This window comes from Callionymus lyra, chromosome 2, assembly GCF_982586985.1.
Source record: "Callionymus lyra chromosome 2, fCalLyr1.hap1.1, whole genome shotgun sequence".
NCBI classification, from domain to species: Eukaryota; Metazoa; Chordata; class Actinopteri; order Syngnathiformes; family Callionymidae; genus Callionymus; species Callionymus lyra.
In genome coordinates this window covers 35,502,821-35,529,515 of record NC_141819.1, presented here as the reverse complement: position 1 = coordinate 35,529,515, position 26,695 = coordinate 35,502,821, and the positions used below count along the sequence as shown (strand labels likewise).

General features: G+C 38.7%; 1 protein-coding gene across 2 annotated transcripts in view; it reads left to right on the top strand.

Annotated features, from left to right (window-relative positions):
* dennd1b (DENN/MADD domain containing 1B) overlaps window positions 1-26,197 on the top strand; it is a 142,249-nt gene extending 116,052 nt beyond the window's left edge. For both annotated transcript variants that reach the window (XM_087784870.1, XM_087784871.1), the window contains 8 exons: window positions 2,566-2,656; window positions 4,384-4,424; window positions 6,615-6,650; window positions 7,526-7,582; window positions 10,627-10,716; window positions 20,829-20,914; window positions 22,348-22,576; window positions 23,023-26,197. In XM_087784870.1, the coding sequence (XP_087640996.1) occupies window positions 2,566-2,656; window positions 4,384-4,424; window positions 6,615-6,650; window positions 7,526-7,582; window positions 10,627-10,716; window positions 20,829-20,914; window positions 22,348-22,576; window positions 23,023-23,730 (1,338 nt within the window). In that variant the 3' untranslated portion in view covers window positions 23,731-26,197. The remainder of the gene's footprint in view (window positions 1-2,565; window positions 2,657-4,383; window positions 4,425-6,614; window positions 6,651-7,525; window positions 7,583-10,626; window positions 10,717-20,828; window positions 20,915-22,347; window positions 22,577-23,022) is intronic.
* The last annotated feature ends 498 nt before the right edge of the window (window positions 26,198-26,695 follow it).

The following is a 26,695-nucleotide window of genomic DNA, read 5'->3' as shown; positions in this document are numbered from 1 at the left end:
AAAAATCAATTCCCAAATAGAACAAATATATTTAAATATAATTTCAGTTTGTTTTCACATGTGGAATATATCTTTTCCTACATTCTTTTCAACAAAGCTTATTTAGAAAGCGTAAGAAAACATGATTTTATTTAAGAACTAATAATTCTATGATGATAATTGACAGTAATATAACAGTAACAATAGTATTAGTTTAACATTTATTTTAATAACAAATATCTCAAAGTTTCCAATAAAAATTGCAGAACAATATTTATTTAAGTATTTGACCAGAACATGTGATTCTTCAACTAAACCGAATGAGCTGAGTTGGAGGAAAAGAATGACGGAGGAAGACGGGCAGAAATGTGGGCCGCCCTGTAAACGAGCTCCATGGTTGAGCTCCTAAACAAACCAAAATAGACATGAGCTCTTGAGCACCAGCTCCTTCATTAATGTTTGGAATTGTTGTTTGCAAGTGTTGATTTCGGGGCTGCCATTGTTGAGCAAAGTCTAATTACCAGCCACAGAGAATGTTCAGAGAAAGGGGTTCGGTGAGGAGATGATTCGTGCTCGATTATCTACACTAATTGGAGCGTCCTGGTGGTGGAGCCGAGGCTGGAACTCGCACCTCTCATTAAAAACACCTAATGATGAGGCGTCTGCGCCGAGGAGACGGTGGTCGTGTCGCCGGCTAGTTAGTGAGACGTCCCTGTGGATGTGATCTCCAAAACATCCCAGATTATTGTCCTGGACGCTCGTCCTGAGGCCAAATTAATAGGATTAGTGCAATTAGAACAGTGGACGGGCTGCCAGAACCCTAAAAAAAAAATTGTGTTATTGTTGAAAGTACAAACAAGTGTCTTGACTCAGGGCAGAAGTCAAAGGTGAGTCTTGTTTTAAAATGGATCATTTTGTTCCCACTAATTGTTTTAACTTTGCTGAGATAAATACAACAGGCCCAGAGACAGCGTCTACATCTGCCGAGGATCTCTGCTCACATTAGTGAAACAACTTCCATCACTTAAGACGGTTGATAAATAAAAGTTCATCACACTTCATTTACATGTAAAATTTCAGATATTTGATTTGCACTCACATTTTCTCCATGTTAAAATAACTATGCTTAATCTAGCTAATTATTTTCTTCTTCTTTGTGTGTTATATCTTCATCCCCGCAAAATTGTCGTCGTCAGGGAGCAGCCAATCTATGAGATAATAAATCAATCATTGTGTGTTTATTTCAAATCCAAACCTATGTCCAGTTCCTGAGTGGCTCGCTCAAGCATGCATGGCAACCCCGTTAATGATGAAATGACAACATGCATGACAACGGTGGAAGAGGCCAGGGTTGCCATGATGAGGCTTTAAAAATAGACGGAACATAAAGCAATGGAAGATCCTAAAGACCAACAATGAGCTTCAAACATATTGATTATCTAAGAGGAAACCCTGAGGATGGGTTGAGGTGGAGGATGATGAGGTGAGGCAACCTCTGATGGTGAGCCTTAAATGAAAAGGACAAAACCGTGACAAACATAAAATGGCGTGCACTCGTTGAGGAAAAAAAAAAGAATATTTTAAAAGTTTAAAAGTTTTTTATTTAATGAAGTAAAACATAAACGTTATTGTTTGTGTTCTTCACTTGTTTGTAATCACCCTCTCATTATTTCTTCCAAATGATACCATTGTTTTTATTTTCAAATTATTCTTTTCATTTTTTTTCCTTCAATTCAAATTTGATATGCCCCGTTTTTACTATTTACACTTTAACTACATCATTTTTAATTTATTTATTTTGTTCATATTTTTATTAATTCTTTCATTTTACTTTTTCATATGTCCCTGGTATTATTTCTTCTTTTTTTTTAAACTATTGTCATATTTCTTTACATTATATTCTTATTTTTTCTGCTTTTCCTCTTTTTCTCCCCCTTTTTTTCTCTCTTTTATAATAAATAATTATTATATATATTAATTATTGATGGTTCAGTAGAGCCTCAAACTAGTTCTTTGTCTATAGTCCTAAATATAACAGAAAATACCGTATGGTAGAGTATTGGACTCTCCCAGATTATCAGTGGACATTGTTAACCTTTGACCTCCCTGGCATCCAGAAATGATTATGCAGTTTGTAGAGGTCGTTCACATTGACCCAGATGCAACACAAGGGATACCACAAACACATTTGTATTGGGCCCTCGGGTCACCTTGACCCGGAGATAACACAAGGGTTGACCTCTGGTCATTCTAAGTGGCTGGAACAAGCGTTTGAGTGATTTGACTCACAGTTGCATCTTTCACCGTCAGCCACGTATTTATGAGAATGAGTTTTATGTGTTGGAGCGAGAGGAAATGAAACTTCCTCGCGTCTCAGACAGTGGGCCGCACGTCGTCTGCTGCTCTAATCCCTCACCTGCTCCGCATTACCAAATCCCTATTACCTGCAGCCCACCTAATCTTGGGATGTAGTTTCCGTCAGGTAGGATTAATAGCCCCCCGCCGCTGCCTCCAGTGTTTGAATCTGTGTGCATCTGTCTCCCCCCCTTCTGTCTTTAATAAGCCACTTGTAATTTATGCTTGCAGTTCATCGACGGACGACTGGCCAAATTGAACGCAGGCCGCGGCTTCAGCGACGTGTTTGAAGAAGAGATCACAGAGGGGGGCTTCTGTGGAAGTGAGTAGTGCCAGACCTGTCCATCAATTAGTCACATCAGATTTAGCCGCCGGACTTCACACAGATAAAGTTGAGCACAGGCCGCTCACATGTTTGCAAGACACAGAAGAACATCAGACTTCCATCACTCATGTTTATGTTTTTTTAACAAAAAAAAACTGCTTAAAAGTACCAAACATTTACAGTAAATCAGACTTTTTAGCTTTTAAATTCTATTTTTAATCTCATTATTCTAGGAGGGAAAAAAAAGATTTGACCATAAAACTTATGCAAACCTGACTTGGACATGTTAGAGGTTGTTCAAAGTATAAAGTTATTTATTTGTTAAAAATGTAATACTATACAAATTATTAAACATTGAGTAATTACAATTTTATTTTCTAATCCAATATATTTGTCTGTTTGTATTGACTCCTGGATCCTTATATACCATTTAAAAAAACACATTTTTCAAAGGTAGTAACGAGGAAGAGGGTAGTAAAGGTAGTAAAGAACAAGTAGGTATTAAAGGTATTAAAGAGAACCACTGGGTCAGATTTAGAGGTGACGGTTTGCATCGTCATGGCTTCACTGCTGTATGTTTGAAGCTAAAATTATATTGTCAGATTAAAGCAGTGACTCAAGCCTCATCCTGATGTGTTAACACTCACATATCAGATTGATTTTGTTGTTGAGTATTGTGAGATGGTTTTGACTTGTTTATTATTATTTGTTTTTTTTCAACTAAACATTTAATCACTTTAAAAAACATGTGCAATATAGCAAGATTAGGTACCATAGGGTGAAGTCACAGGAGGCACCTGAAGAAGAGACATCTGAAGTTTCACTATATACTTTGATGAAACAATCGTCTGTTTAATTTATACAAAAATGTTGGTTTTTTGGAATATGTGTCAGAATTTATTACTACGTGTTCCCGTGGTCACCTGGATTTATTTATTTATTCTAACAGATTTTGGAGACTTCAGATTATCACATTTTCTAAATTTTACTAACATTTCTTGGCTCGCTAGGATTTCAAGTTTTAGGCAAAATATGACACAATTAAATGAAAGAGGTTAAGGGAACTTAATAGATGAGAAGAATGAAAAGAATTATGATGAATTTAACTTGAAATAACTTGAATTTGTAGTCAATCACTGTCCCTCCAGTCAGCAAATATAGATTACATTCTGTTTGGCATGTGACCCCAGATGGTGGTTCAAATTTTACCCATACCTCCATGAAAACGGCAAAAAAAAGGAAAACATTTCACAAAAATGAAGATCTTCCTGAAGTGACACTGATGGAGTCGCACCATGTTCCCTCTTTGTCTCACCTCAGTCATGTGATCTGCAGGAATAATAAATTGTTCACAAAAACAAAAAAAATGTGATCAAACCTTCCTCACAAGGTTTGATGAAAGACGCGATAACGGCGTCTGGCAGGAATAATTTTTTGGGTGGGTAAAGGTGAGCGAACACGTCCCACAGGAAAGTGCAGGCGGATGATGAAGTTCTGATCCTGACGCTCCCAGTTACTGTCGTGTTTACGTGAAAACAAGTCGACAACAAACAGACAACAATCGTTTAGTGAGCGCGACACGGTCGTCTGTGCTTCTCTTCATCACATCAAGTGTCCTTTTTCAGCTGAAACTCGTCTCATATTTGCTGCTTGATTATTGTGTAGAAGTGGTAAATAATCCTCTGTCGTTTTCATCTGTAATTCACGTTGTTTTGTGTCCTCAGGTAACTCCAGGTCTTATCAGCAGTGGATGCACACAGTCAAGGTATTCAACTCATTTCCTGTCTTTAATCTTTTATCTTTTCGCCGGAGTCGTATTTAATTAAAAGTGTGATTGACGCGACTGGGCGATTGAAGTGTTGCGAGCGAAGCCGCCCAATGTTACTACACACCCGCTCGGGCTGTGAAGCGTGAGGCAGGACGGTCAGACGGACGGGCGGGCGAGAGAGAGAGAGAGAGAGAGACGGACATGATTTGACGTGACATGACGTGTTGATCTGGCAGCAAACACACGCCTAACTCCGCTTAAACCAGTCCAGGAACACGGATCGCTCTTCTTCAATTCTTTCCCCTTCCTCTTCCTTTTCATCTCTGTCACCCCCTCCATCCATCTTTCTCACCCGCCGACCATCCCTCCCTCTCTCTCCCTCTCTCTCTCTCTCTCTGCCGACAGCCCAGGCTGAATTAGTTCTCTAGAGTGCTCTTCAAAGGTTTGCTAAAGTTCACATTTCCTGACTGACAGGGATCTATAAGAAGGGTCTTCACCTCACCCCTCCCCACCCCCCCCCCCACCTCACCCCGTCTCCTCCCATACCACCATCCCCCCCCACCCCCCCACAGACTTCTGAACCGCTGTCTGCCATTTTCCCTGTTTATCCGTTTAGGCAAGGCTTTGTGCTTACACTGAAGACCCGACGAGAGCAAGACCGAGAGGCCAAAATAATTAGAGTGATGGAAGAGAAAACACACACTTTTTTCTTCTCTTTAAAGGTCTCTGTGAGGTGGACGGCTCACCAGAGGTCACCAGGTCTACACTTCAGATACACTGGATTTTCTAAATGATAAAAAAAAAGTTTTTGTTTTTTTAAATTACTCTTATGATCATAAAGTAAAGAGCGCCATCTAGTGGCCTTTCCAAATGAAGACACTGTCTCATGATACAGTCTTTGCAACACAGCTGTTTCATCAAGCCATCTCTAATATACAGTGCTAACTAACAATTGCATATTGCATTTATTATAGCATTAAGTGTAAATACATCTTTGCTTTTTTATTTAGGACTCTTTTCTATTTTCTCTTTCTCCTTTCTATTTCCATTTGGTAATTATTTCTTGACCCTTTTAAAATAATTTGAGTTGATATTGAGCTCATATTAAAAAAAAGGATATTTTATCAGTTATAAAGTACTTTTTTTATTAAAGTTTTAGAAATATTGTATTGGCATTAGTTCGTTTTTTAATTTAATTTTAGATTTTTTTTAATGTCCTTGAATTTTCTAACTTTTTTTGAGGGGGTCTAGCTGCCGCATAGTCTCAGACAGGATTTACCCAAGGCACCTCTGAAACTTCAGTTTTTCAAGGCTGTTGTATAATTAATGACTTGTAGCCACCATTTACCACCGGTAGAGCCAAGGTTTTTACAGTCAAAATAATAAAAAGTTTCCTGCAAGAACCAAAAAATGCTGCCCTCCTGCTAGAGTACCCTTGTCTCCGCAGACCCCAACATCTGATATCATTTTAAGCAAGAAGTTTGAAAGATTTGCCAGAAAAAAAACCATGTTCGATAAGTTTAAAAAATATATTTTTATCTTAAAAACGGAGTGAAATATCCTTAATAATGTGGAACAATAATGCTGGAACAAACTGCTAGTAAAATCCAGATATACAATCTTTGATCATCAAAATATTTTTATTTTTGTTGTACTTGCATTACATACTAATTTTCAATAATTATATTTTTAAATAAAAAATAACATAAACAAACAATTATAACAAACAACTCATTATATTGTACTCATAATAATATTCAGGATTAATATTATTTTACTAGATGTATTTTTATATATCTTAAATTTAGGTTTTAAGATTTGTTGCAGATGTGACAAAAGCTTGTTGGTCATTTGGTCCCATATGTTGTTTTCATTTTTGCACATTTTAAAAGGATCTCTGAGAAATGTTCCTCATATGACTTTTCTATTGATCCACTTAAATGACCTGAGCCTTGATACACGGATGATTTCTTTACGTTCATTTATATATGTTTAGCTGGGCTCATGTTTTCATTTACTTGTTGTATTTTTGGCTTCATATATTTATCTTTTCTATTTTTTGTGATGGTCCAGCCTCCATTTTACTTGTCAAAAACCTTTCTAGGCCTGAAGAAAATTAACTTTGGGAGCGATGTTTGGATGTATATGATTCATAAATTCATTGATTTCATTTGTGTCTATTAACAGAAAGGAGGCGCTTTCTTCAACACAGCTGTGACAAAGGTATGTTTGTCAGTATTTTTTTTAGCAAATCTTGAAAATGATTACATTTTTAATAGTGATTTAGTTGCACCACAGGAGTACACCCGCAGGTCAACTTGATGAATTACCACAAACTGACAATATAGGTTCTCGTGATTTTCTGTGATGATGCTACACACGTGTAATGGATAATGGTGTCATAGCCAAGCATCATCATCATCATATCAGAATACCTGGACCAACCCAATTCTCTAATTTATTTAGTAATACATTGTCCAAGTGTGGCTGCAAAACGTATCTTTTTTTGGTTTTCTTAAAGACTTTTAAACTAATTTCTACTCTAGTAAATATTGTTATTTGATGCTACTATGTGGTTACACTTTTTAATAGTGAATACAAAAAGCTACAAATTAAAACATTGAATTTAGAACATATACAATAACACACAATAACAATAAAATGACACACACAATAAAAATGTAAAAACTATATGTATGAATTATTTATTTATTTAGAAAATCTTGTTTTTTATTCAATTATTAATTAAAAGAAAACATAATTATTTAAACGTTCAATTTACAAATTATTATTATAATCATTTTTTTTGTAAATATAATAAAAGTTTCAACATTTAAATTACTAATTCAACCACTCAATACAGCAGCGATAAATTTCCGTTGACGAAGCCTCGGACACTGTCTAGGACCGGTAGCTCAACCCGTCCTTAAACCTCAGCGCACATAAATGATCCCTGACCACTGCAGACGTCCAGACCTTTGCTAGTCTCTGAGAATCTTCCGTCTGTTTGTTTCAGAGATCAAAGCATTTCTTCACGTGACGAGAATGTTAACATGTTTTTTATGAATCATCCGTGTTTCCACGTTCTTCTCTCTCAGGCCAAGAGTCACGCCAAGAGAGGCATCCGGGACATTAAGGGCCGACTGAAAGCAAAGGTGAGCAGCACGACCCACATGCACTGAAGTCCCGTCGCTCCGCACACGCCTCATGGAAGCAGGCAGGACGGCTGCTCTACAAGGAGCGTGTGCTCGTGATGCAGGGGGCTTGTAATGGCTGCTGAAGTCTACTTATCTTTGTTCGTGTCTCTTCATTTTTAACCGACGCCCCTCTGGCTATGGCCTGTCATGTCATCCCAAACCCTCTTCCTCTTTCATTGTCTGCACAGCTCCGCAGCGAGCGTGTGATTTCCTCAAAGCTAATGTAATGAGGTGTATGTTTCCATAACCCTGATGGGTCTGATGAGACTGCAGCGGTTTGATGTGTCAAACACACAGAGGGCACTGATGACACACACACACACACACACACACACACACACACACACACACACACACACACACACACACACACACACACACACACACACACACACACACCATTTCATACATGTTTTAAAGGTTCGATAATTCATCAAGATGGCATCAAAAATACATTAATGAAGTGAATTATAATCTTCCTCTTCCGGTTTTCTCCCGATCTAAGCTTCTAGGAAGACACTCAGAGAAGCCATACCTCTGCCAAGTCACTCATCTACACCCACATTGTGGTTTTATTTATTTAATCGTGGAATGGCAGTTACATTTCTTAATCTTACATTGGGACTGTTTAGAGGGCTGTTGAGAATTGATGTGGTGGATGAGAAAGAAAAATTGTATATTATTTCATTTTATATGTTATTTTTATGATAAATATTTATATAAAATATGCATCAAAAATTACAAAATAAATATGTAGTTTAAAACAAAGAACTTTGAATTGAACCAATAATTATTAGTTTTTAAAAGAGGTATAAAAGTGTCACAAAGTTGATTTACAAATAAAACGTCATACTTACTTACTTAAGAAATATTTAGAAAGCATTTAGTTTGTTAGATGGAAAGATAAACCTTATGAACCCTCTGGAGCTCTCCTTTTGGAAATTGGGTCATTTTCCTACTTTGACTTAATCTACATTATTTAATACCTTTTATTTTTAGCATTTAAGATGATATGAAAACTATAAGCAGAGTGGGACAGCACTCCATCTCGACCATAGAGTGACACATTCTTCAATAGATTCACAGAACCAGATGGTCATCACCAATAGCCCAATCTTGTATTTCTTACATATTAACATGACATCTTTTAATTTTTCAAAAACATACCTTTTGGCCATCAACTTTTTCATCAGTGACAAGACTAGGAAATGTCTAATAATGAATAATTTCATAATCTAAATTTTTGCTCTTATTTATAGTCTAAAGTGTATTTATCATAAGTAACTTTTTTTTATATCCCTGTGTATAATTAGACTACCAGATGTCCTTCACTGTATTTTTTAAATTACCAGCCGAAACATTAGTTATTAATATTTAAAAAATATAATTGGTTGTATCTCATCAGGACTTTGTGTTTCAGAATACTTTTTATTATTTCTGGTGTATTTTCACAGCAAGTTTATACGTCACCTGGTCGAGCTGGCGAGCTTCAAACTGATTAAATCCACTTGACTCGTAACTTCAATTCTATCCATTCCTATCGAGTCGTTTTGATGTGCGGCGAGAGTGGATTTGTGTCTGATTTGTGGCCATATGACTCTCTGAAATGAATTAATGAAGCTTTATTCTGAAAAGGCTTGTGTTTATTACTCTTCTTCAGCCAGCACCATCTGCCAAATATATAAAGCAATTAGTTTGTCAACTTCTCTGCGAATGTGAATCTATACCTGTAGTTTTCTATTTTAGAGAACGTCGGTGAATTAATCTGAGCGTCTGGTTGACAATAATATACGAATGTTGTTAACTTCGAAACACAAAATGCTAACTGCTATGCTAACCGCTAAGTCCAGTTAGCCAGGTTTTCAGGTGTAGTGCAAAAACTGAAGATAAAAAAACCTTGTTTAAAAACTAAATTTCAGTCTAAAAAAACAAAACCTTCAGTATTTACTTTCCAAGCAAATATGAACTGGAAGTCTGTGAAATATTGATATAGTTAATCTATGATCTGAATTTTTTTAAACACTGACTTCTTTACATGTCACTGCTTCAACATGAACATTATTCTTATTTAATTTCAAGCCAACCATCTTGAGGGCCTCATAAAATGAGCTGGTGGTCCACATTTGGTCCGCCTGACCACAGTTTGACACATTTGATCAAAAGTGTAACTGTCTCCTTTGATTTACATTTATTTTTCTCTTCTTTGTACATTTTTTATGCAAGAGATTCCCGTTTGTTCTGGGAAAGGCAAAACAATGTTCTGTTAATTTTGACTATTTTGGTCATTTTATACTTAATATTTCACTGTTACCAACAAGATTTAACAATTCTTAGGTTTAAGTGTAATCAAGAATTAATCTCCATCAAAAGTGCAATTGCAAATTTTTAAATTTACAATAACAATATATATATATACTGTATATCTATTAACAAAATGCTCTTGTTTTATCCATTTCTGGTTCTATCTTCCTCGTAATTTACAAGTTCTTCTCAGTACATCATAAGACCCTCACAGACTCTCTGGGCACATTGTCCAGACAAAGTAGTTAAGAACATTGTTACTAATAGTGAGTGAATCAGGAATGTCCAAATTAAAACAAATCTATCCAAAAAAGCATGAAAAAATGATAAATAATGTCAAAATGTTATATAGTGTTGCCTTATATTTTTGACAGAGGGAGGAAACCAGAGTTTACAGAGGAAAGTCGAGCACGATCTGCTTCATAGCGACAGTAAATCAAACGTATCTTTACATCTGGTTTGTTAAATCTGTAACAAAGAAGCTGATTGGCAGCACGAACATGACGTTAATTGACATGTGTTGCTTCAGTCATTAATATGGAATATTTGCAGCAGTTTGACCTTTTTCCATCCACTCGACCCCTGATCGCAAACGGACCCTGCTCATCGATTTGAATCTTTTCTTAAAATCATTAACCGTTTACACTTGTGTCCAGTGTGGTGTGTTTTGTTGCCTCATTGTTATCCCTTGTGTCACTCAGGAGGAGGAAGAGGACGGCGTGATGGTCTGCGCAGGTTCTCCCACCAGCACCAAGAGTCTGTCTCCAAGGAGACTGCAGAAGATGAGACGGGTATGATTCCGCGTCCACTTCCCTTTACCCACGTGTCCTCGTCCATACATGTTTCATCTGCTGCACGACTGTTCTCCGAGGCACGTGTCTTTGATGAGCTGCCAAGCGTAGCAATAAGCATTTTCTTTCAACACACCCGAGTGTGCGTTCAGTGTGTTCCTGTGAACACGGACAGTCGACGCTCGTCTGCTGGTCAGCGTTTCCTCTGAAGAATCTGCTTGTGCATCATAAGTGGGGAGTTTTATTTATTTATTTTCATCTTCTCAGCTCCGTGTTGAGCAAAATCTACACATTCATCGATGGAATCACAGAGTTTCAGCAGTGAGATGTTGGTCCATGTGCACCGACTTAGCTGCTGGTGGTTTTGTAGACACGCTTGAAGGATCCAAACGGTTGAAAAGACGTGAAAAGGCCTCCTTCTTTGTAGATGTTTCAAAGAAGAATGTATAGTCACAGATAGTTGTTAGTCCAAACTAAAATGCTGAAGAGAAGCAAAAGTTTTCCATGAGTAAGCAAAAGCTTGTTGAATTTCCAGTTAATCATTTCACTGAAACACTTTCTAACATGCAGGGTTTTTTTAAACTCATAAGACATACATTAGACATTACTGTCACTACTACTATTGATCAAAATATAGGATACGACTTCTTATACACATGTATAAATACCACTGTACTGTAACTACTATTTAACTAATACTGTAACTACTATACAAATGCAATTAAAATACTACTGTAACTATTTCAAAACATGCACTTTAACTACTTTATAAGTACAATTAAATTGCTACTGTAACTACTATATAACTAATACTGTAATTACTATGTAACTATTACTGAAACTACAATATAATTATTAAAATACTACCGTAACTACTATATTACTTATACTGTAATGACTATATAACTACTATTAAATACTACTGTAACAACTATAAAACAAATACTGTAACTACGATATGACTCCAATTAAAAAACTACTGTCACTACTATAATCTAATACAGTAACTTCTATAGCATTGCAATTAAACTACTACTGTAACTAATATTATAACTACTTATCCTCTAGCTATTAAAATGCTACCAAAACTACTATATAACTAATTGTGTAACTATTATACAGCTACATCTATAACTAGTATTAACTAGTATTAACAAAAATGGTGCTATAGCCACTTTTTTACTATGGCTGTAGATACTACTATTTCTACTGAAAAAAATGTACTACTGTAATAATGTGTATACTATTACTTAAACTGTTATTGCTACTGCTATCTTGACCAGCATAAAATATATTCTCTAAAACTATTCCATTAACTACTCGGCTGATGACTACTACAAGAACTGCTATTATTATTAATATTGTGAGTACTTAAAAAAAAAATTCAACTACTAGTGTAAATAATTTTGTAATTACTATCATAACTACAACTGTAGCTCTTGTTAATCAATAAAATGTTACTACTAATAGAACTACTAGTCTAACTACTAGTCTAACTACTACTGTAACTAACACTGTACTGTAACTAGTACTACGTTAGGTTTTCCTGTTACCTCTGCTTCAACTCTACACTGTTATAACTGCTACTAATATCGTTATTAAAACTATAACTAGTATTGGAGCGATCGGTCAGTTAACACGTTTGCGACGACAAGAGTTTAATAGTGCCTTTATAACCTCAGCTCGGTAAAGCATGAAGTAGTTGTTAATGACTCTGAAGTAAAGATTTAAGCTTTTTGAAATGAAATATTTATACTAAGATGCCATTTATAAGATTCATTTTTTCCAACCTTCATAAAACCATTCAGGAGTGTTTTTCTATCTTTCATGTAGTCACATGTGTTTCTTTGTAAAAACACTGACATTTTATCTATGTGAGAATGTGATTATGAGGGTTGTGCTGCCCCTAATTAGTCGCCCACATGTGTGTGTGTGTGCGCATGTGTGTGTGTACATGTGTGTGTGTGCATGTGTGTGTGTGCATGTGTGTGTGACCAGGCCGGAGACTCAGAGGAAGGTGTGACGGCCTCAGAAGAGAGAAACAGCAATTAGGGCTTTTCCGAAAAGCCTTCCTCGGACACCCCCCCTCTGTACACACAAGACAGGCCAGATTAACAGTTAACATTCAATTGATGTCCACACACACACACACACACACACACACACACACACGCTCACACCCGTGTCCGTGCCATTAAGGCCTGCTCATTGCCGCAGTAACGGGTCCCTGGGGACCAGTGAAGGAGGACTGGACTCAGGGTTTTCAGTCCCCGAGCTGTGGTTTAGTGCCTTTTTATTATCATCCATCAGCTGCTATTCAGCCTGTCTTGTCCGCTCACATCGCTTACTTATCCCTCGTTCCCCAGGTAGATCAGTATTTTGCCTCCACCCCAAGTTAAACCTCCTGCAGTCCTCCTGGGCTTTTGTTTTCTTGTCTGCAGTCCTGACAACCCCACAATTGTGTTCCGTCAAGCCAAACAAACACTGAGAGCAGACAAACTTCTTCTTCAGTGCCTGTCAGTCTGCAGCACTCCTGCAGCCCAGAGAATGGAACTCACACGTTTATTCTAAACCAGCTTTATTGAAAAAAAAAAATCCGATCAATATCCATCAGCGGTCGCTTTCATCACCACCTCGCAGCATCTGATGGTCCTTTTTTCCTTCTCCGCTGCCTCGCTTGTCTCCTATAAAATCTTAATGCTGGTTCTGCTGGCCGACGTGTGAAGCAGGTGTTCCCGCAGCAGAAATTGATCTCGGTGGGACTCACCTGGTTAAATAAGGGTTAAGTATAATGAGGAAGTGTGCCCTAGATTGTGAAGCTGCCCACACACACCGACTGTAGCAGCTCCTTCCCTTCACCCTCCTGCCTCTGTACCTCAATGAATGAACGTGTGCGCCTCAGCGCTCGCTGCCGAGCATGCTAGCCTCCGTCATGTGTGGCTGAGATGCATTCTGGGATATTTATCATCTGCAGATCTTGATCTTGATTGTACAGGTGTTGAGGTCAGAGTTCAGTCTTCTCTTTATGTCTTTACAATCAGGCCTTTATCACCTGAGAATATTCTACAGTACAAAATACACTATTACACGTACAAATACACACGTTACTTTAATCAATTAAGGACTTCAGAGATGTACTGACCACTTGTTGAGGGACATTACTAGTTGCAAGAGCATTTAAAATCATTGAAAATTAATTTTTATCTTTAACTGGCTTTATTTTATTTATTTATTTATTTTTAAGTCTCAAACTCAATTATGCAAGAAGCCAAAATATGAAGTCGAAAATAAAACAATTATTCTTTAATTAGAGAGTCTCTTTTCTTACCTCATGACACAAATAACATTTGCTTCCATTTGTCCATCCATTTCTTTCAGATTCATTTTTAACTAGTGCTAGAATACACATCGTGTCAGCTTTGACAGAGCAGCCGTGATTTTGACTAGTGGTCGAGTTTGATTTTTAAAAAGACAAATATATTGGATAGAAAAAGGTACAGAAATAAAACAACTGGAGTAATAGTTATGAGGAGATTATTTTTTAATAATGTTAACACTTGAATTAACTCCAATATTATACTTTCTTTTTATTACATTCATTTGAAATATTTTCGGTAAATAGTCTAAGAATAAATCTTCACACTCACCTATTGATCATTATTCTTCTCACTTTTTCAAAGATGGCTTTGTTATATTTGATTTATGTTTCTTATTTATCTCTCTTTCAGCTTTTTAGTAATATATTTTTACTTTTTTAATCTAAGGTAAGGTAAGGTAAGGTAAAACTCTAATTCATTCCTCTTTTTAAAAACATGTATTAACTATTATTTCTTTATTTTCACTCATCAATGTAATGGACGCAACACTAATTAAAACCGGTGAGTTTTTGGTTATCTGGTGTAAATATTAAGTAAAAATGTTAAAAACATGAAAAGTTAGATAATGACTTTAATTGGGTTTTATATCTTTGCTATAACTAGAAGTATGTGTTATTTTAAATATGTTTAGGAAGTTCACCTGCCGTATGAGTCTTCAAATATTCACCATCAATATTTGATTAAACGTCACACAACAAGAACACAACAAAACACCTGATGTTTTTTTCATCCTGTTTTTCCTCTTAAAACGAAAACCCCTCTCTGTGTCCTTGAGCTGATCCTCCTTTAATTACTCATCGCAGAGTCATGAAACTCAGCTTCTATTTCATCAGCCAAAACACACACACATGGCATGGACACACACACACAGTCTCTCCGGTCGTACCTGCCCATGTGTGTGATTTGTAGGTGAACTTGTTGATTCAGAATGCAGGAGTGATCTTTTCGTTTGTCGAAGACCAGGGTTTGGTTCGACAACTGTTCTGTTCTGTGTGATTTTGACTTCATTTATTTGGTGTTTTGTTTGCGAAGCCTCTGAATCTTTGACTCCTCGTGGATGTGCGAGCGGCTGTGAACCAACAGGGGTTGTAACCGCCGGCCTCAGGTCGGCGACAGATGTAGAGGTAGCTGAGAGGTCGAGGGGTCAGCGCAGTGTAATGGACAGTGACAGGCAGCAGACGAGTGGACGGGCGAGCCGCAGGCTCCTCAGGTGCTGCTGCCACTGTCGATACGAACACCAACGCTGGTGAAGAAGAGAGGATGATTGAGGTGCTTGAATCCAAAGAAGGATTATCAAGTAAATATTGATGAAGGGTAGTCAATGAAATAATTATAATATTAATATGTATAAAAAGATATTTAGATTAAACAACAGTTTCTGATATTTTAAATTCTTTATGATGATCTATTTAACAGATTTAAAATAGATTTAATTTAGTGTATTCGATTTGTAAACACACTAACAAAGTCTACAAATGCAAAATAAATTAGTCTTCATTTGTGATACTATTTTATTTTAGAATATTTCCTGTTGATATGTAAGTAAGTAAGTAAGTAAGTAATATTTATTTATATAGCGCTTTTCGAGACCAGGGTCACAAAGCGCTTAAACAATCAAAACAATACTCAAAAAAGTACATACTTTAAAGATCAAGATAATACTGAGAACAACACAGGAGTTCGAGAAATTCAAGGAAAATCCTGAACAAATAGAAATAGATATGTATTGATTTGTGCTGATAATTCTGGTCCACACTTCAATTTTTGACAATTTTTTCACAACTCTCTTCTGTAAAAGAACTAAAAAAATCTCAAGCGTTAGTGAATTCTAACATTAAAATATATAAATTGACCAAAAATATAATTTATTTCCACAATAGCATTTGAGGGTTTTGTTTAATGTAGAGTTGTGTTTATGTAATGCTCTGATATTTTGTTTAATTGCCAGATAACAAAATAGTTTAATTGTAATTTAATTTCCTGGTCCTATTGGTGCAATAAAATTCCACCAAGTATGTTTTTAATAATGAATCATGTTCAAAGTTGTTATTAATAAGAACTGCTCAAACCAATCTTGCAGCTGGACTAACAGGTTCCCAGAAAACTTCATTTGGTGGTTACAAACGGTAACAAGGTAGTGATGCTGGTGTGTTGTTAAACTGTCTCAGTAAAGAACTTCATTGTTGTCTTGTTTTATGGAGCTTTTTTTTTTGCGTCTTCAAGTTTTATCGCTGAAACCAAAGTGCCATCTGCTGGTCATCATGGAGAACTGCACTTCAGTGCTCATGCATTGGTTCCTTTAGAGAAACATTTTAAGTTGAACTTCCTTCTTCACCCCCTTCTCTCTCCATCTTTTAAGTGAGACAGTCACATACTTGGCTCTGTCTCTCCCACAAGGTTTGCATGCATTTTACAGCATCTCTTGACGTGCCAGGCTGTGAGATCAGCGTCGCTCGTATGAAATCCATAACGTGAACATTAAAAAAAAAAAGGCTTGAAGCGTCGGCTCTCGTTTGGCCACAGAGTTGTTCCGCACGACTGCTGGTGCCGGGACACTGCGGGGGAAAAGTTTGTCCCTCTAAATGTTGCAGTTTAAATAGAGGGTGATGACTATTTTCCTCTCGTAACCGCAAGGTTTTATCGTCTCGTGTCGAGGCTGATGACTTGTGCAGGCCCCTGCGAGCTCGTGTCAGACTCTTTCCTGGCGGTCCCGGCGCACAGAGAGTATGACTCCGACTTGTGTCGGGGATTCTAGACTCTGAGCCCGGGACAGTTTGACGAGGTGAGTTATGGCGCAGAGGGAGGTGGTCTCCGTGAGCTCCACTGTGATGAGAAACTGTCTGCACCACCCAGAATCCCCCTCTTTAGTTCTTCGAACATGTGCGCCCCATTCTCGCGTCGCAGGAATCTTTCTGTGTCTCGCTTTATGTTTAAAACATTATGACCACCTGGGCCGCGTCGTGAAGCTCTCCCAGTGACTCCAGAAACTGCAGCGGTCCAAAGCCTGATCCCAGTCAATCGCATTGACCCTTGACCTTTGACACTTGACCTCTTTCTCAACCACAATAATTGTGGAAGTTTTGGTTGGTTTTATTTCTTATTTGACAATGATATGTAATTTCCCCCCTAAACAACTTTTTCTTTCATTAAAACAAACACACAATTTCATAGTAATTAAAATGAATATATGAATCATTTGTTCTCTTTTTTTCATATTTGATCTTTTAATTATTTTTAATTTCCAATGTTAACTTACTTTCATTTTAAGTGGACTTTTAAGCTTGATCTAATCTTCAATTCAGATTAAAATAAAGCATTAGTGTTTCAGGTTGTTGTTTTTTTTAATGATTTTTTAATTTCTTAAGAACAAGTTAAATGAAAAAAAATTCTCCTTCTTTCTAACTGTCTTTTATCCCATTAATTATATTAATACAAGAATTTAATTTTGAAATTTCCATTTTGAAAAAATGTTAATTACAATAACGAGCAAATTTAACAAAATTTATAACGGCACTGATATTCTTCCATACACTTAAAAGAAATGTATTTAACAATTGATTTCCAATTATATACGATTTTAATATATATAAATTGTACTTCTTGTTTGTAGTTTTACTCTTAAATACCCCCAAATAACAATTTCTGTTTATAATTAATAAAGTGTCTACACACTATAAGTGACTTACTCTACAGCTGATGTACTTTTGTTACTTCCTGAAATATTTAATTATTTAATATTTATCTTGACACGTCACTGAATGATCCTCGAATGTTTAACAAATATTTATAAAACAGCGAAGCTGCATCAATGTTCACACCATTAAAGCTAATCCTTCATTTGTATCTGTAAAATAAATTCATTGAACAAGTTAAATAATAGTTAAATAAGACATATTTAGTTTATTAACAAATTGTGGTGGTCTTTCTCCACTGGCGTCTCTTCGTCTGCGTTTTTTCTCCTGCTGAGTCTCAGTTTTGGCGACAGGCTGCAGAGGAAACGATGTGAGTTGTAGAGCGACGGAGAAAATGACATCTGTCAGTGACGGAGGGAGACTAGTGAGCTGCCGACATGCGGGGAGGAGAGGAGGAACTTTCATTGGAGCTGCTGGAGAGACTGTTTTTGTTGTGTCGTCACTCTCGTGCAAGTGGATGAGAGCGGCTGCTTGTGAGTTAGAGAAGAGATGTAAATAACATTATGACCATCTGGTTTACATCATCACGTCACATCCAAACTGACATTCCAGTCGAAAGGTTCCTCCTCCTCAATGTTGCTGCAGTTATTGGTGACTTGATGAAGGGTCTCCTCACTCAGAGTCTATTAAAGGCATCTCCACACATGAGCCGGACTGACCTTTACCTTTAAGAAACTGAGGCGGTTCCTCACTCCTGCTAAAGGCAGGATTGTTTTCACCAGTCCACCTCTTTGATGTGTTCGCAGACTTGGTCTCGACTAATGCAGTGGTATGAGGAGTCATCGGTTTGAATCCCAGTGTGACATGTAATGGTTTGTAATCAGGAAAATGCAGGATCACATTATAGGTCCAATGACGAGTGTAAATATACAGGATTGTCTGATTTAATTGAAGCTACACCATGATTTGTTCTCTCTATATTAGTCTTTGAAAGCAGAATGTTTATTTGATCTCAGTTTAACACATTGTTGATATTTTCCATTTCATTTATCCAGGGTCACTTTTGCTAATGGTTCACTAAACATCCTCTGTCTGGACGCGTATGATTGGCTGCAGAGATCAGAAGAGCTTTGGTTCAATGACTGGTTTTGTTTTGGGCCACCTTACTCTAATAAACACCTCTGCACACACACACACACACACACACACACCTATGCACGCAAACACACACGCACGGATACCCACAGGTCTATGCATGCACACACACACACACACACACACACACACCTACACACCCACACACACACTCACAAGGATGTACACAGGCATGCACACGCACGCACACATGAACACAGACATACAGAAACCCACAAACACACCTACAGAAACGGGTATGCACACACATACACATGCATGTACACACACAAACACACACACACACACATACATACTGTTCATACATACATACACAAAAACAAACGCATACATACATAAACATTCATATACACAAACACACACTTACATATGTACACATACAAGTAGACACACACACAAACATACACATGCATGTACATTTACATGCAAGTAAACAAACACACACACGCACGCACACACACCCCCACACACATTCATACTGTTCATACATACACAAAAACAAACGCATAAATACATACACATAACATTCATATACACAAACACACTTACATATTTTCACATACAAGTAGACACACACACAGGCATGTACATACACATGCAAGTAAAAACACACACACACACACACACCCACACACACACACACACACACACCTACGTACAGATGCGATTATACGTACAGATGCAAGTACACAGACACGCACACACACATACATACGTACAGATGCAAGTACAAACATGCACACATACACACACATTCAAGTACATACACACACACTGATGTTGTTTCTGTGGCACACCTACAGTGGGGGACATGGGTGTCCTCCCGACTGCTCATCCTCAGGTCTCTCACAGGTGCATCTTCGCTCCACCGGGTCTCAGACTCGTGTGACCCGGCCCAGATTTACAGCCGTGACACAGGAATCCATTAAAAGGCTGTTTAGAGACCCCAGACCCGAGCCCCCCGCCCCCCAAACCTCTTTCATTATAGCTGGGAGCCGGCGCGGAAGGTGAGCGGGTCGGGCCAATCAACATGGCCGCCACACATGTTCTCGTTTATCCCGACGGCTGAGAGGCTTACGAGGCTACTGCACACGTCTCCACGCGGACTTTTATGGAGAAAATGGCACTTTGTGTTACAAGAGTGTGTGTGTGTAACGGTGTTTGTCGTCCCCGGCTGAACACTGGCCCTAAATGAGGCCCGGGTCCAGCCACACGTTACATTCCGCCTGTCTGGCTGGCGACTTTGGATAATCAAGACCGGCTTGGTCCACGGGTCCGGAGGCTGGACCCGTGGACACCTTCCCATCGTCCTGTTTATCATCTGGATATAAAGCAGTAACAACAACACACCGTGATGTCATGATGAAGGTTGACCAAGAATGTTGTGTAACAACAGTTTAATCATGGTTGAATAAAATAGTGACAACTCATCGAAGTTCCAGCTCCTGACGTGTCATGAAGCCGGAGCTTCAGGAACACACTAAGAGGGGAACATGTGTGTCGGGTGGAAGGCGTGTTAATAAAGTGGCCCGGGGGCAGGTTGGCGCTCCCGTGGGGAGACTCCTGCCCCGCTCGCTAAAGCTTCCGTCTCCTCTTTAACCCGCCATTAAACACGGTACACAGGTGGCTTATTAAAGCCGCGGTGTCCGACACCTTTTCCACGCTCACCGTCCCCACGACGCCGTTAATAAAGTTGTTTACTGTTGTGTTACCACGTTATTAATGGAGTCCTTGTTGTCCAAAAATACAAAGTTTTCCTCATGCGAACAACAAGATTCCCTAAATGATGTCCCGGGACTCGGATCCGGTTTAGTCTGATAAACAAAACAAGTATTTTGTCTGGGTCGGACCCTGTGGACCTACAGAGGGTCCCGTTTCTCTGCAACGCACAGTTTGTCTGTGAATTATTTGAACATCATTATAAAGTGTTTCTTCTTCTCCTCCACAGCAACACTTCAACAAGTCTCCCATGAGCATGGGCGCCCGAGAACTGGGCTTCCGGCTGGACGATGACGATCTGGACAGCGCTAGCAAGTGAGTGGACCTGCTCTGTGTCTCAGACCAGCTGAGGACACGACATGAACGCACTTCTAACTCACTTTAATGCATATTTAAAATTTAAAAAAGACACTTAATCAAGGCATCTTGAAGAAAAAGGTTGTGTTTAATAAACAATATATTCATTCATCTAATGCATCAAACAACAACATTATCAACAAATAATGATATCTCCTCAACAAAATGATAGTTCTGTAAAAATGTCACATATTTTATGTGTAACACTCTCTAGTCTAAAGAAATACTAAGGTAGTACATTCCTCAGAATAAATTCCCTAATGTCAATCATAAAGATTATTTAAACAAAAAGTATGATGTAGAGATGTATTATCTCTCATTGTTTAGCAGCCCATTCCTCTCATGAATGTATCTTTAAGACTAATGCAAAAGAATCAGTCTTGTAAAATGACAATACAGGGTGCAGGGTTTGAATCCCATCCTCAAGGTCAAGAGTTTTGGGTTCCAACATCTGAGCTCTCCAGGCTTGTGATGAAATTAAAGTGTATTAGGGAATGAATGAAACATTGATGTGGTCTGTCCCGAATTGCGCACTTCTGCACTTACATGACATATTTTGAGTGCAAAAGTATGTTCATACTGACCTGGTTGCAAAAATGTAGAGCACTATGAGCACTCAATTGGCGCACTCAAACGACCAGAAACTAAGTCTGGATCGATGCAAACTTTTCACCCTTAACAGCCGCCATCATAGTGACGTAGATGACGCTAAACTGAAGCTACGTGACTGACGACTCGTCTTCAGAGCAGATACCTGCGCAAATGTCTCGAGAAAACACAAATTTTACCACAAAACAACACATCAACAATAATAACAAACTGATACAACTTAATAACTTGTTTCAATTGGCGAAAATGACTTAGAATCCGAGTGTATAACTGTACTCTGGTATTGGTGCTAATCACAATATCAAGTTAAAATGTGATAATAATGAAGTTCTACTATAACACTAGGTTTACCCATCATGCCTGCTGTAACACCAAACAGCAGTTAGCTAGCTCTACCGTTAGCAGGCGTAGCAATCTATATTATTTATTAGCGTCTTCTTTTAAATGTACGTTATTGCTCTAAGGCTGTAACCAAACCCCTTTTAGGGATTATACAAATATTATTGTTTATATTCATACAGATTATTATTTATTTATGCTAATATACATCAGAAATAAAACATATATTGTGTTTCCAGATGTTAAATGTGCTTCACTACAACGTAGTTTGACAAATGATATGTAGTAGTTAATATAGTTGATTTTTCTTTTGACCACCGGTTTGACGTTCGTAACTCTTGGCAATACTGCCCCCAAGTGGACTAGTCAAGAACATGCATCCAGTCATTATTCAGCGTGTCACCCGAGGAAGAATAACTTTTTCTGCCTCCTCTCAACCGCAGAATCTCCTCTGAGGACAGCGGCGACGTCCCGTCTTACATGGAGGACAGTGACGATTCCTACTCGCTGGACCTGGAGATGGACTCCTCCCAGCCGGGCCAGATGAACCTGCTGGAGGAGATCCTGGACTCTCTGGCCACCACCAACACCACCATGGATCAAGGGAAGCTCAGCGCTGCCAAGAGTCTGGACTTCTTCAGGTCTCTGGATGACCTGGACTACAAGGCCCCGGTGAGACCTAAAGACCTCCTCTAGAGCAGAACTTTTCATAGTGCCTCAAACCTGTTCCACCATAGAGACCCAGACCTCTTTGGAATACACTGGTGGTCATAATGTTATGTTTGATCCAGAAATTAGGAGTCGAGCTACGTCAGTTTCCTGAACAGTCCTTAAAAGATGTGACTGTATCCTCTCGTCCTCAGTCATCGCAGGAATTTTGAGGATTATTATTGTTCCTTAGCTGTAGAGCCGTAATGACTGCTGCCATCTAGTGGCTGAAATTTTAATTGCAACAAAAAAATGAATGAACCCTGTGAATATGTATGTTAATTTTAAATGATGAATCCAAAATACTTTATTTAATACACACTTTATTGAAACTTAATCAACTTTCTTCTCGCACCTGAAGTCCTGATGAACCTGAAGGTCAAAGAGTCACAAACATGTTGTCTTCTCAGATGAAACCGACTCCGTTCAGTGAGAGCGAACCGTCGGGTGAGACCGGCGTCTGCGGCGTCGACCCGTCGGGCTGGAACATGGGTCAGGACGACAGCGCCGTCCACGGGAAGCACCTGCCTCCGTCGCCGCGCAGACAACCCAACAAGAGCAGCCTGAAGGCCGCGAAGAAACCCGATTTCTCCGAACCCATCCTGGACCTGGACACCATGGAGCAGCAGTTGAGTACATCATGGAGGCCCGGGGACCGACACTCCTGCTCCCCCCTGATGTCTCCCCGAGCAGCACCTCTGTCCCTCGTCTACAAACGTTCTCAGCCCGTCGCAAGATCTCGGACCATCTCGGAACCGCAGCCCACCTACGACCCTCCGCCGGCGCAGAACCCGTCGGCGTCCACAAGCATCCTGAGGAGGAAGGTTCTGTCCAAGGAGACGGTGCGGAACTATAAGGAGAAGTCTCTCCTCAGGCAGGGCAGCGGTGGCCAGCAGGAGGCGCACAGGAGTCCGAGCCCGAGCAGCCTGACCTCTGTGCAGGTGCCCTGGGAGAAGGAGTCGAGCAACAACAGTTTCCTGGGTCAGAACAGAACCTCGGAAACGCCTCTGCTGCAGGATGAAGATCTGCTGCAGGAGATCGAGTCCCTTTGCCGGCTCGGCTCGGTTCTGCAGCTCTCGCAGGTCCACTGTAACAACCGGAACAAAGACGAGTCTTAGGGGTCCGACCGGACCCCCCCCACTGAAGTCATTCCTCCCCCCCCCTCCCTACACCCCCCTCAGAGATAACAACTTCAGGTACCACCGGCACCGGCGATGATGTCATCAGTACTCGACCTGCCGACGCTTTTCTAGCCCTTGCTCTCTGAGACAGTGGTGGTCAGGACATCAAAGGGATCGTGTTCCGAAACATTTCACTGGAGCAGAAGAAGAAACTTGAAACTGAGTAAACAAAGAAACCTTCAGAGGAAGTCGCGACTCGCCGCCTTACCTGGACGGAGGAAACCAGCAGGTCTAAATGTCTCGAGGTGCTTGAGAGTCGTAGTGACGAGACGACATAAAGTAATAATGTGTATTTACAACTCTTGAATGTGTGTTCAGGCCGGAGCCTGTTTGTGTCCCGACTCCCCCTGGTGTCAGTGACTGATATCAGAACACACACCTGTCGTCTCACCTGGTTTAGTGGAGAAATGTGTGTCGTCTGCCAGGACACGTCTCAGCTGCAGAGACAAAGATGACTTTTTTTATAGCATAAATGTAACCGCCTTCTTACAGACATCCAAGTGTTTAAAGATATAAGCTTGTTCTTTAATTGAAGATCCACAGAACTTAGATCTTCAAACTATACCAAGTGTTACAGTAGATTTTAACTCAACACAGCTAGCATTGCTAGCTTAGCTAATCAACCATTAAGTTCAAACTGTTTTTATGTTACAGTTGTGGGTGAGACTGGACGTGTGCTGGCAGACGAACTATGAACCCATCAGTCCCATCAGAAGAAGGGTTGGATTTAAAGAAAACAAATGTTGGAACTTTTTTAGTTACATTTTTTTTTTTATTAAATAATTTCTTTATTGACATTTTTTATTGAATAATTGAGTTCAATAATTGTATTATTGAAAGGTACATTTAATCAAAATTGAATACTTGACCACCAAACGGTACCAAAAAACTACTTGATCGAATTTTCAGCCAATCATGGTGGCGCTATTAACATTTTAATATTGAATTTAAAAGACTGTATTTGAATTAATGTTGAATTAAGATGATTTCATTATTGGAATTAGAAATTCAAACTCTTTGTGTTTTAAAAAAAACATTTAGAAAATATTAAAATTGAATTCAATGATTTGTATTAAAAACAAATTAAACACTCTGATACAAAAAAATATTTAATTAAATAAAAACAAATTCTGAATTTTAATATTTATTGTTTTTTAGTATTTATTATTAGTTATTTAATCCAATTGTTGAAAATGAATAATTCAATGCTTAAAAAAACCATTTCAATTTAAAACATCCAACATTTATAATATTAAATTCAACCATTCCATACCCAGATGGCTCTGATATCCTTCCATATATTTAAACGATGCTTCCTGTAGGGATCAGGTCTGGCTCTGCTGATGGTCCATGATTGTAAGTTTCTCCTCAGAGAAGCAGCTTCACGTGATGATTGTTCCGCAGAAGACTGTGAGAATGTTACTGGCTCTTTACAGCAGATTGTCTCCACTCAGAACATGGATCCAGACGTCTGTAGTTCACTTCTCGTTAGATTCCGGACCTCTCTGCTAATATGCAACTAAAGTATTAAAGCGTTTATAACTGCACTCAGAATCCACGGTATCGGGCCAAACCTGCGCTTGGCCCGGCCCGGCTAGTGAGTCCAAACAAACACAAATTATCACTTTATATGAAATTGCAATATCGTGAAAACTATGCAAGTAAAAAAAAAAAGATTTAAGGGTATATTTTTCAGCAGAGATGAACGCACGACTGAATATATTTGAGAAATGCAATGTAGTGGATGGTGAGCAAGTGTTCGGTGCCTTATGCGATAAGAGCGCCACCTAGTGTTACAGAGAGTTTTAAAAAACACTTCTGTCTTGTTTGCTGTCACGGATTCTTCAGTCTAATGAAATATTTTCTGCTAATAGATGTATTTTTGCTGACTCGACTGTATTTTACATGGATAATATATGATTGACGTTAAAGCTAATATTTGTTTGAATGTGTTAGATTTTTATTTTTCTGAAGAGAGATTTTAACGTCACCAGGCGGTTCAGGAGGTCATTCTTGGTACTGCATGAATTATTTCCCTCTGATTTCCTCACGTGTTGTCCGTGGTACCGTTGAGTTCTCCTGCCTTGCGTTGATGTTGTGTTCGTTCTTTCTGCCTTGTACGTTTCAGTGGTTCTGTTACTCAGCAGCGCCCTCTGCTGGTCACACTGGTGAATGAGATTATTGTCAGGGAGTCATTAATTCACTGTAGTCCGCTGTGACGTCACTCATCGCAGCCGTGAATATGTAGCGACAACTCTAGTCATGACGTCATCCTCACTGTGGTACTGAACTGGTGTTGGACCGGTCTCATGGTTCTGTGACACTTGCATGTTATGACGTCTGCACATGTACGCGCTGTGAGTCTCAAATAAATGATCGCGTCTCTGGACTGAACTTCACATAACGTTTGATCATTGCTATACGAATGAACCGAGGAGCCCATGTGGTATAAAAAGGTACTACACCCGGTGTCTAGTTCAACTACAAGCAACATTTACATAATTATTTTTTAATAATTAATCAAAGGTTCTCTATTAAACTTTGAGTTGTAATCGATAGTTTCAACCCAAAGTTGTGTTTTCCGTCACTCCATTGAATGCAAAATCTTTTGTTACCACACGAGGGAGCTGTGGAGTCGGATCTGTTAAATTAGTTGTATGTTAAATTGGCATTGAAACTATTTTTCGCTCGAAAACTAAATTTAAATATTAATTGAAAAATAAATATTTGCATACATTAATGAAAGTAGGCATAGAAGATGTAGCCGCCAAAAGACGACACACATCAAATAGTAAATTTTAACATTAAACTATATGCAGATCCAGTGCAAGCCCCGCCCCCTTAATTCTGCCTTTATTTGACGAGAACTTGAAAGTTGATCATTTAAACATTGTTCATATAC